Source organism: Pipistrellus hanaki, assembly GCF_964339955.1.
Source record: "Pipistrellus hanaki genome assembly, chromosome: 3".
Lineage (NCBI taxonomy): Eukaryota > Metazoa > Chordata > Mammalia > Chiroptera > Vespertilionidae > Pipistrellus > Pipistrellus hanaki.
The window spans coordinates 141,558,245-141,570,046 of record NC_140505.1 but is presented as its reverse complement, the minus strand read 5'-3'; the positions used below and the strand labels follow the sequence as shown (position 1 = coordinate 141,570,046).

The window sequence follows — 11,802 nt, the reverse complement described above, 5'->3', positions numbered from 1 at the left end:
GCATACAGCCCACCCTGGGATGGGATGGAGAAGTCAGTCCAGGGGGGAAAAAGGCCTCCAGAGAGGACTCAGAGGCCTGAAGTGAAACACAATGCACTTTATTGGTGACAGAACAGATGGGTAGAGGATCCTGTGTGTTAGTCACATCAGAACTGTGGGGATCATTCCACCGAGGGAGGGGACCCCAAGGGCAACAGAAGGTGACAGCTAAGGCCACACAGGCTAGAGCCAGAGAGAGCCTGAGATTCCCTTGGATGCAGTTGGCCAGGGATCTGAATGGAGGAGCAAGAGGCCCCAGTCTTCTAAATCCAAAGAGCAGCTGTCTGTCGTAGGGGAGGAGCTGATGGAGACTAGAGGTGCTCTAGTGATGGTTCCCATGCTCATTATTTACTTGGAGCGGTGCTGAGAAGACTGGGAGAACTTGACGCTGCCACCCCGGTTGCTGCCAGAGCTGAAACCTCCGCTGACCCCACAGCGACTCCCAGAGCCAGAGCCAAAGCTGCTGCCTCCTCCAAAGCCACTGCTTCCGCCGAATCCACTGGTTCCACCGAATCCACTGCCACCTCCAACGCCACTGCTTCCGCCAAATCCACTGCCTGCTCCCCCGCCTACACCGAAGCCACCGCCAAAACCACCTCCGTAACCACCTGTGGAGGCTGAGGTCGTGTTGCTGCTGCTGACCACAGCTGCAGGGGAGAGGACAGTACAGGGATCAGCGCCTAGGACACTATTATAATTAATGATCCGCTGGGCCCAAAATGATTGATCATTGTAATACACTCTAATGTCATAAGATGTTCAGCCCCATAGCTTTAAAACATCATGCGTTGCCCTGTGGTTCCTTCCGCATTCGATCAACTCTTGACCCCCTTGGAGATTAATCATAATTTCTCCTCCTATTAACAGGCTCCCTATTAGTTATTCCCCATGCTGCAGACCTGTTAATAGTGCCTTGGACCCAGAACAATAACAAAGTCTTATCTGTTTCCCCTTCCACCATATCCAACTTCCATAGAAATATTTTAATTAGTTGCTGCTGCCCTGTATTATTACTAATATTTAAACATCAGCTCCCATTATCAGGGTTACTTTGGCTACTTACAGATGCTGACAGCATTCTGACACTCTCCAGACATCCTGTATGAAAAAGCAAGAGAAAATGTCATCATCGCAAAGCAAATTTCCAACAAGCCCATGAATGAAGGTGTTGAATAACACAACCGGAACTGAATTCGGAAGCCTAGCAGATCGGTCCCCTTTTTCCACCTTTCTATGAGCCACAACAAAGAGACCCTATACACTAGGGGTGTCGAACTCAATCAGAGAAGGGGCCAAAATCTAAAATCCAGCCTAAATCGCTGGCCGAATGGTTTACTGAACAGTCATAAACTGACAATGTCATAAACTGACAGCGGAGTGCAGTGATGACAGCGCGGTGCGGGCCACATTGCAAGGCCTGGCGGGCTGGATTTGGCCCGCGGGCCTTGTGTTTGACACATGTGCTATACACATTGGTTACATATGTGCTTTGACTAACAATGGTGAGAGTGGCCTAGTAATCACAGGTGCTTCTCTGCAAGGCCTGTGGAAGGTGGGGGGTTGGGGTGGTCGGGGCCTCTCTCTACACAGCAGGCTTTCATCCCCATATACTTGTTCACTTATCTAGCCCTCAGCATGTGACTTGGGTCAGTAAAGTTGGAATTGGAGACTCACCTGCACTCCTCGCCTTCTAGCAGCTTGCGGTAGGTGGCAATCTCCACATCCAGGGCCAGCTTGACATTCATCAGCTCCTGGTAGTCACGCAGCAGCCGGGCCATGTCATCCTTGGCCTGCTGTAGGGCAGCCTGCAGCTCTTGAAGCTTGGCATTGGCATCCTTGAGAGCCATTTCCCCATGCTGCTCAGCTTCTGAGATTGCTGCTTGAAGGTTGGCATTCTGGGAAAGGAGGAGGTAGGAGAAGTGATGGGCCCAGAAGGAGTGTCCCAGGCTCTCTGAGTCTTACAATAGATTATCCTAGAGCAATTGTCTTAAAGTCAGGCAACATCATCCCTTCGCTAGCATTTGTATCTTGTCTTCATCCCTGAAGATATTTCTCTTGTGGATTACCAGCCATCTAGATTGACTTGGTATTTGAACTCCCTAGAAGCCGATGCTGCCTGAGATGAACCCAGAAGTCCATTTCAGACTGTGAATCCTGATATTCTAGCCCCCACCCCTCACCAGTAATCCCAGGCACTAGCATTTATCACCATCCCACCTGCTTCTTGGCGTTCTCAATCTCAGCCCGCAGCCTCTGGATCATCCTGTTGAGCTCCATGATCTCACTCTTGGTGCTCTTCAGATCATCCCCATGTCTGCCAGCTGTGGTCTGCAGCTCTCCCAACTGGAGAACAGAAGGGAAAATAAGGTGTTCAGGCAGTTTTGCCTGATTTGTTTCTCTGTTTCTAATCCCACCCAACCTTGAGGTGCTTCGTAAGCATTTGTTAAAATGACATTGAGTCATGTTTCAGCAGGGACACCTCTGAGGCAGCAGGGAAAAGAACATCTGGTTTGTCATGAAAGAAGGTTCTTGTATCCTGCAGTCCTTGAGCAAGCTAGAGTCAGACCCATATGTCATGGCAGGGTACAGTGGAACTACCTCCTCTAGGGGAAGCACTTTCTAAAAGCTAAACAACCAGCCATTAGAGGGATGTATTCAGAGAGTAGAACCAAGAGAGGTCTACCCAGGGACACTGGGGACTCATCACCCAGCAGCCCCATAGGCCTCAGATTCCCTGAGACCCTCAATGGATCCTCTGAGAGGTGCTCAGCTGCCACCTTGGTCTGGTACAGGGCCTCAGCCTCGGCCTTGCTTCTCTGGGCGATCTCCTCATACTGGGCCTTGACTTCAGCAATGATGCTGTCCAGGTCCAGGCAGCGGTTATTGTCCATGGACAGAACCACAGAAGTGTCACTGACGTGGCTCTGCATCTGGGACAGCTCCTGCCAACACAAAGAGATATGTTCACTCTCAGGCCTCTACCACAAACACACAGAGGCTCAGAGAGACTCTTGATTAACAATCCCATTCACTGACTCAGCTCTGAATGTACATCAGCCCTACCATGTCCCCTAGCCCCTCAGAAAACCCTATGTCTGCAGCCCATCCTGCAGAATCCCAACAAGGGACTTATTTCTAAGCTCAGTCTTTCCAGACCTTAATATTAAATATCTGAGCCTCAAATCTGAAACATCTCACCCACCTTCTCTCTCCCTCTTAGTAATAAATAGCTTTACCATATCATAGAGGGTCCTTAGGAAGTTGGTCTCGTCAATTAAGGCATCCACCTTGGCCTGAAGCTCTACCTTGTTCATGTAGGTGGCATCCACATCCTGAGAAAGAAAGAAGCATGGAGGCCTTATTCTCCCAAGGACCAAACAACAAACCATGATCACAGCATGAAAGAGTTAGGTGATTGATTGGTCCTTGTCTGAGGCTGGTCTCCACATAATAAAATGATTCACATCTCACTGTGGAGGTTTAAGTTCAACGCTATTAAAAAAATAAATAAATAAAAACACTAAAAATAAATGAACTGACTCACTAAGGAATCTTTCTAGACTAAGATGAACCTGGTTTCTTTTTTTTTTTTTTTTTTCTTCTCCAATTGCCTAAACTTGATGGCTCTGTAGCAATGGAGTAAGGAGATTTTCTCCAAAGCAGCCAGAAATCTGCACCTACAAGTCCCACATAGCCCTTACCTTCTTTAGGGTCACAAATTCATTCTCAGCAGCTGTACGCTTATTGATTTCATCCTCGTATCTGTAGGAGTTAAAAAGAAATAACTGAGTTTGGGTTTTGAGGTAGTCATAAACACCACTATTCTCTTTCAAACTCTGAAAGCTCATCTCTTCCAGCCCTCTGTTCCTCTCCCAACCCACTTAGATGAACATATCCTCCTTACTACCTCCCTATTAGTTAATAGGGCCAATCATTCCAATTTTTCCAGACATACTATCCCAGTTTTAGCACTGTATGTCCCTTGTCCTGGGAAAACCAGGATGGTTGGTCAACACACCATGAGTTGTCCCAAAATCCTCCAGATCCTAGAACCAGGATCTTCCCCAACCTCGCTCCTGAAGAAGTTCTCTCTCAACTCTACACTCATCCTGCTTGCCACAATTTTATTTGTAAAGGAATATCCTTAAAGAAGGAAGGTGAGGAGTGAACCTAATGAACCAAGCTATCCTCTGACAATAAGGAGAGGAAAAGAGATTAAGTGACACCACTGGCCAGCAGACAGGAGGAATGCAGCAAGGGCTGGGTCTCTGTAACAGGTTGTCTCATAGCATCTTCCCACTCCTGCTCCTGTCACTCACTTCTTCTTGAAGTCCTCCACCAGGTCCTGCATGTTCCTTAGCTCTGAGTCCAGGTGGCCTCTCTCGCCCAGGATGCTGTCCAGGTAGCTTCGCAGGGAGCTGATATAATTCTCAAAAAGGGGTTCAAGATTGTTGGTGCCTGTGATGGAATTGGTGCCCTGCTGTTGGAGCAGGTTCCACTTGGTCTCCAGGACCTTGTTCTGTTGCTCCAGGAACCGTACCTGCAATGCATATAGGAAAACATCAGGCAAAGGATCAGAGGGACCTTGGCTCAGGTAAGACAGGTGTCTGTATCTGCCCATATCCCAACACAAAGGCCTAGAAAGGACATGAAGATAGGCTTCTACTGTGGCTGGAGAAGATATGATCAGACAATTCTATCAGTCAGACGACTAAGGATGCAGCATAGTTTGGAAAATTACAGGAGGAAAGATGGACAGGGAAACTGAAATGAGCTCTGCCTGGCACAGAAGTAAAGATGACCCTTCAGTGTTCCCAGGGATTTCGTGACTATCATAACTTCCAAAAATACACTGCACTCTGCAAAACTGCACTTAAACCTTGCAGAGTCTTTTCCACCTAAGGCTCCAATGACACTCCAGTTTTCAAAGGATGTGAGTCACTGAGAACTGATACTGATTGAAATGCCATAACCATTGTGTCAGGAGAGCGATAGCCTGTGTGAGCTATCCTAGCCTGGAAGTCACTGACCATCCCTCTCTTTCTAAAAGATTGATTAGGGGTGCGAATTAGGTTCCCAGCTTCTCTGCAGAGACTAAGGTTCCATGTAAACCTCTTTTATCTTTTTTCTTGGGCACCCACCTCCATTGTCTGGCACAGAGACATAGAGGGAACAGATCTCCTACAAAGCCTTAGAGGGCAGCCTATGTTTGTAAAGCTCCCAGTTCTGTGTCAGAGTCAGACAAGTAGGACTTGGGTTTGTCTGGGTCCAAATAGAGGACCACTATCTTTTCTACTCATATCTTCATGTGGATAAACTTATTGGCCCTAAACATGTTCACAGACCCTGGAATGCTGCCTAACCTTGCCCTCTCAGCCTTGCCCATCCAGAATTTATCCTAAACCCTGTGTCTAAACGTCAAATTCAAAGTTCTCAGCCTAGAAATGGGGTCCAGTCAGAGCATCATCACCTTGTCGATAAAGGAGGCAAACTTGTTGTTGAGGGTCTTGATCTGCTCCCGCTCCTGGGCCTTCACCTGCCCAATCTGAGGGTCAATCTCCACATTGAGGGGCTGCAGAAGGCTCTGGTTGATGGTCACTTCCTGGATTCCCCCAGGAAAGCCACCAGGGCCAAAGCCACCAGGCCCACCAAAGCCACCAGCTCCACCAAAGCCACCAGCTCCACCAAAGCCACCAGCTCCACCAAAGCCACCAGCTCCTCCAAAGCCACCAGCCCCTCCAAAGCCACCAGCCCCTCCAAAGCCTCCTCCCATTCCTCTGCCACCACCAAAGCCACCTCCATAGCCACCTCCAAAGCCACTGCCACAGCCGCTGCGCCCTCCCCCAAAGCCACCAGTCCGGGAACCACCAGCCACACTGATGGAGATGCTCTTGTTGCCACCCAGGTTGTAGAGGCTGCGACTGCCAAAGCCACCTGCCCCGCTCCGGACCCCACAGGCTCCTCCACTGGCTCCCCCTGAACGGGCCACACAGCTCATCCTGCTGCTGCCGCTGGAGACCACAGCAGAGCGTCCGGAGAAACCCTGGCTCCCGCCGCTGAAAGATTTCTTGCAGACTTGTCTGTTCATGGTGAGATGTCTTGGTGAAAGAAGAGTTCCAAAGTGCAGCAGGGGAGCCTAGAGTCAGAGGAAGAGGGAAGGACACTGAAGACTCTCTGCAGAATAAATCCCTTTATATACATCTAAGAGGTTGCTGGGCTCACATGAACAAGAGATAATTAGTCCCAAATAGTCATGGGTTGGGTTTGCCTCCAAGGCAATAAGTTTGTTCCAGGATGCTAAAACACACCTTGAAAATAATCTGAAATGGTAAAAGTGCTAAGGTGGCAGGCTTACCTGGAAGGCGGTGGTGTCTGGCGTTGCCCCATGCTTGGGCCTGGCCACCTCCTAGCTTTGTCTGACAGGACCCAGAGGCACGCTCATCCGCATCAGGTGTCCTTAGCCCTACCAGACTGGGCTCAGCTCTGGAAGGGAAGGTGTGAAAGGTGGGTTGGGGAGGTTCTGGAGAAAATATCTTAATAGAAAGGATGATACATTCCACTCCATCATCAGTATATGGCCACTGAGTGCCCACTGTGTGCCCAGCTCTATGCTGGATTTGGGGATGATACGGTGATCTCTCTGTCTCCATTCCTGGAAACAAAGCCCAGAACCATCACAAATCTGCCTTCCAGTTCCCCCTCTGTCCCAACCTATAGTTGGGGAGGCAGCAGCATGTGGGTTCACGACTCTTTAGAGAAAAAGGGCAGTTAATGCCTAAGCGCTTTGATGAGTCATTAGCAAAATTCAACATGCAAAAATGTCATTTGTTTATTTGTTCATTTGTTTTGAAGCCTTCCCAGAGAAACTACACACTATTCCACATGTTGGGGTATCCCTAAGGCTTCCTTTCTTGCTCCCCCAACCCCATTTTTGGCGCTTCTCTGGTTTCAGTTCAAGTCCCAAAGAACTGGAAATTCAAACATCAGTTCTAGCATCACTTCAACAAATTTAACAGATTACCTAACTCGAGCCAGCTACTGGAGACTCGGTCATGAATAAGGAATGCAGGGCCTCTGTAGGACCGTTCTCTGGTGGAGGGGCCTCGCTGTCTAGATTCACTCACCAGCCTCAGAAGGGCAGACCTGGCAGAGCTGGCAGCACCACTGTAGGTCTCCAACTCCAAAAGCCTGAGAATCTGCCAGCGTGGTGTTTTTCAGAGGCTTAGCAACTGGGCTTGGCTTGTACAAGAGGAAAGCCTTCCTGCATACATCTGGAGCCTGCCAGGGAAGCCGCTTGTCTCTCCAGGACAGGTCTCTTTTCTTTCTGTCTGCTCTGCACAAGGCCCTGCCAAGGGTGTGGCCTGTATGGCCTTGGCAGGAGGCTCAACAGAATGGGCAGAAAGGAGGAAAGAACGAGGGATTCTTCAATGCTCACCGGGAAGGTCTGGAGATGGCCCAAAGGCAGAGGAAGGAAAGTGCTCTTCAATGGCCTGGTTCTCCCACCTGTCCTTCTCTCCCTCATTTGTTACCCCTAGGCTATACAACATTCTAGCCCAAGCATGTCAAATTTGTTGTGGTGGGCCACATGCCACATAAACGAGGCATGCGGACCAACGGCGAGTTTGACATGCTTATTTTCCCAAAATAAGGCCATAAACTTTCTAGGAGCTTATGGTCTTCTTAATATACTGGATCCCTTGTTTTTTAGCAAGGTGCTTTGCCAGTAATAAATGTTCATAGAGGTTAGTTGAATGCATCAATCAATTGGTGAACTAATGAATGAATCCCACCTTTATACTGAATTACAACCAAATAAAACTGGTCAAAAGCTAGTCCAAATCCCATTACACGAGGTAGCTCAAGCTCATTGAAACCATCTGAACAGGAGGAATCCAGACCTCTCAAATTTGGTGTTCAGATTTAAGAAACATACATGCAAAATGGATGTCACCACCGCTCCAGTGGGAAAAATGTGATGACACACAGGATCAAGAATCAGTCAATCACAGAATCAACTTGAAGTTGACTAGGCATTCGAAATCACTTAATCCTTCCCATAATCTTTCCCATGCCTAGTACTGAGGTTCCCTCCCTAGCATGTCTAACTTACAGCCCTGATCTCCCATGGCTGCTGTCCAAGACTTAATGGCATATGAAATTAGCCCAAGGCCACACACAGACACCCTCCTTGTCTTTGCTTCCTCAAAGGAACCAGAGTTTAAAGAATGAACCAAATCCAGAGCTAGACCAATCCCTCTCCATTACTAACCATGACCAAGGCTTTTAAAATTCTCTGTACATCAGCATCATTAACCATTAAAGATGGCCAATCATCTCTATCCCTCTGGGTCTCATAGGAACATAACAGGATGAACAAAACCTCTGCCAGGTGTTTAAATAAACATATAAAAATTTAGCCTTATTTCTCTCTTAATATTTAAGAGTATGCACTTTAGAGTCAAATAGATCTAGTTTTTTAATTCATTTATTTTTAACTGAGGTATAATTGACATACATTATATTAGTTTTGGGTATACATAGACCCAGTTTTTAAATCTCAGCTTTGTCACTACATGTACATGAGCAAGAGCAAGTTCATTAACTCTCTGTGCCTTTGTTTCCTCATCTATAAAATTATTAATGGTACCTCTCTCCTAGAGTCACTGTCATGCCTAGGCAGTACCTAGCATATTAAGTGTTCAATCGGTGTTCACTATTATTTTTAACTATTTTGGTTTTCAAGTCACACAAAATTTCATCTTTCATACCTGTCAAAACAATTCATTCAATAAAATGATGCTTCCATTTTCAGATAATGCCCCACAGGGAATGTGAGCACAAATAGAAATCATAGAAACTCCACAACTTGGGATGAGGGGAAGCAGGCCTCAGCTTCCAGCACCACAAAGAGAAATCAGTGAACAAATAGGAGGAGTGTTTACTGAGCAGAGACTCTCTCAGTCACCATGTGGTAGAGAGAATGGTTTACAACGAGCTCACAACCTAGACAAACCGAACAACACAAGACTGTAAAGCTAAGAGCTGTGTTGCAGGTGCTGTGAGAACATAGAGAATCAAAAAGCAATGAACAGATGGAGTCACATGGGAATGCTTCAAGAAGAGAAATGAGCTCAAACTTTTAAGGAGGGCAGGTTCGGATAGGCAGAAGGACAGGCATTTCAGCCCAAGTGGTCATGAGCCAAGGCTTAGCATTGAAAATGAGCACAGTTGGATTTAGGAAGTAAAGACTATGCGAGGCATTTGTCATTTGTGGTTACACAACATCTTTGAACAACCTTCCTATGGTCTGGTCATATTCCACATTGTGATCCTGACCTTCCTAAGGTAGAATCTAGAAAACACATTCCCGGACACTTTGCAGCTAGAGGCCAGGCCTTGCCATCTTCCAATAAGATAGACCATTATGAGACTTGGGAACAACAGAAGGAGATGGACAAAGAGAGAAAGTGATCTTTCTAGAGAGCCCAATGATGGATCATCTGGGTCTCCATGGGCACAGGTGGAGTTTTGTCATTTTGCCCCAAGCATCTGGGTATAGCAATAGTCATCATGATTTTTTCACCAGAGCAGCCCCCAGGAGTGGCTGGTGTGGTTACAACACTTCCAGAGATTCCAGGAGCAACAATGTCCTTTAATAAACTATTCTCAGTTTTCATTAGACAGAACAGATATTCATATTTGAAATCCTGGGCAATGGGTCTCTAGAAATCCTTAAGCCCATAGTGAATCAAGGCACCTTACTGTCCCCCACCAAGGAAGATACCAGCCATCACCAGAGTCCACTGATTCTGCACCATACTTGTCATTTTTATAAAGACAAATCACATGGAGAAGAATCTTAGAGAAGTAAAGTCACAGCTAGGATTGTCATCAGCTAAACCTAGATCTGGGACTGCCCCAGCAGGTGGTAGAAGGAGTGGGAAGAGGGATTTAATCTATTCTTATTGTACAGGCAGGATTGTGGAGAAGAAATTACCCATAATAAAACAAAAAGATGTATGGGAGGGGGGGCGGGCGATGTTAAAATATGTACACAGATAATAATTTAATAAAATAAAAAAAAAAACATTAGCAGGACTAGAATGTCAATTCTGATTGGAGAGTCATAAACAATGCAGATGATGGAAGGAGAGGAACCAACCGCTCAGTGAGTTGAAATTCTTGATAGTCAGGCTCAACCCTCTGTACTTGGGGAACCCAATAAATATTTTGAGAAAAAGGAACCTGGATTACTTGACGCTTAATTAAGTGTCCTAAGTACTTTCTCCCTGGAGAAGAGAGTGAGTCACTGTATTGCAATGTATCAAATCAGAACCTCATAGGGTGCTCCAGCCAGGAGGCTATCCAGTCCACTCCTCCTCTTGGAGGCATACCCCTGCACACACAGCCTTTTCTACTCTTCAGGATTCCTGTGGAAAGCAATTTATCAAATCTCCTAGCTTGCCCGAGCCAGCAAGGCACCACCCTTACCTAAGGAAAGTCTTCATGATCCTGTTTTCATGCCTTCTGCTCCAGTGGGAGCCTGATTCCTCTTCATGGGATTGCTGAAGTTGGGGTTGGCAGGGGCTTCACCCGCCTATCCACCATTATCACGACACCCACCCCTCTCTGGATCTGAAAATCCCTTTTAATGCCAAAAAGTCATATTGATCTTCATATATATCAGAACTAATGTTTTCAATATCCTTTGAGAACATGCTATGATTATAATAGTATGTAATACTAATATCTATACTAATAAAAGCCTAGGTGGCCTCACACCCTCATGCCATCACACGACTGCTCATATCTTCACAAGATGGCCACCCTCACATTGTCACAAGATGGCCACCACAAAATGGCACCACAAGATGGCCGGCAGGGGAGGGCAGTTGGGGGTGATTGGGCTGGCAGGGGAGGGCAATTGGGGGCAACCAGGCCAGCAGAGGAAGGCAGTTGGGGCTACCAGGCCTGTAGGGGAGGGCAGTTGGTGGAGGGGAGGGCAAGGAAGTGATGTTAGGGAAGGCAGGCCTGCAGGGGAGGGCAGTTAGGGATGACCAGACTGGCAGAGGAGGGCAGTTATGGGTGACCAGGCCAGCAAGGGAGGGTTGTTGGGAGGCATCAGGCCAGCAGGGGAGCAGTTAGGAATATCAGGCCGGCAGGGAATGGTTAGAGGGCAATCAGGCTGGCCCACAGAAGCAGTTTAGGAGCAATCAGGCAGGCAGCAGTTAAGTGGTTAGGAGCCAGCAGTCCCAGATTGTGAGAGGGATGTCCAACTTCCACAATCTGGTCCTGACAAGCCTTCATTGGATGTGGCCTGAACTGAAATGAATTTGCTCTCCTCTGGCCTTCTAGAACAATACACACAAACTCCCCTGGCTTCTGTCTGACAACTCTTCCAATATTAGAAAACCCGTTGAATTTGCTGAAGCTATTCTCCAAATTAAATACAACCAGTTACTTCTCCCAGTCCTCAGTACACATAGTTTCCAGGCCTCTTCATTCCATTTTGTTAATATACATCTTAAAGCCACGGTGCCTGATTAAGATGTAATATTAATAAGTGGTGTAGTGTGCACCAAAACTACCAATAGGAACCTTGTTATCTGTGATGTGGACACTGCTTCTTTCAATGCAAGCCAAGATTCTATGCCCTTCTTAAACTGCTCGTCCTGGGTTTGAATCTCAGCACTGCCTCTTACTTGTGTGATCTTGGGCAACTTTCCTCATCTGTGAAATGAAAATAATAGCAAATTTATCTTC

At 47.0% G+C, this 11,802-nt stretch overlaps 1 protein-coding gene across 1 annotated transcript; it reads right to left on the bottom strand.

Moving 5' to 3' along the window:
• Nucleotides 1–387: 387 nt before the first annotated feature.
• KRT3 (keratin 3) lies at nucleotides 388–6,127 on the bottom strand (the record flags this gene model as incomplete). Its single annotated transcript, XM_084878263.1, has 9 exons — nucleotides 388–686; nucleotides 1,103–1,137; nucleotides 1,714–1,934; nucleotides 2,257–2,382; nucleotides 2,817–2,981; nucleotides 3,276–3,371; nucleotides 3,741–3,801; nucleotides 4,359–4,579; nucleotides 5,510–6,127. 9 exons carry the CDS (start codon nucleotides 6,125–6,127, stop codon nucleotides 388–390), a joined length of 1,842 nt encoding a protein of 613 aa, XP_084734389.1.
• Between the last annotated feature and the right edge of the window lie 5,675 nt (nucleotides 6,128–11,802).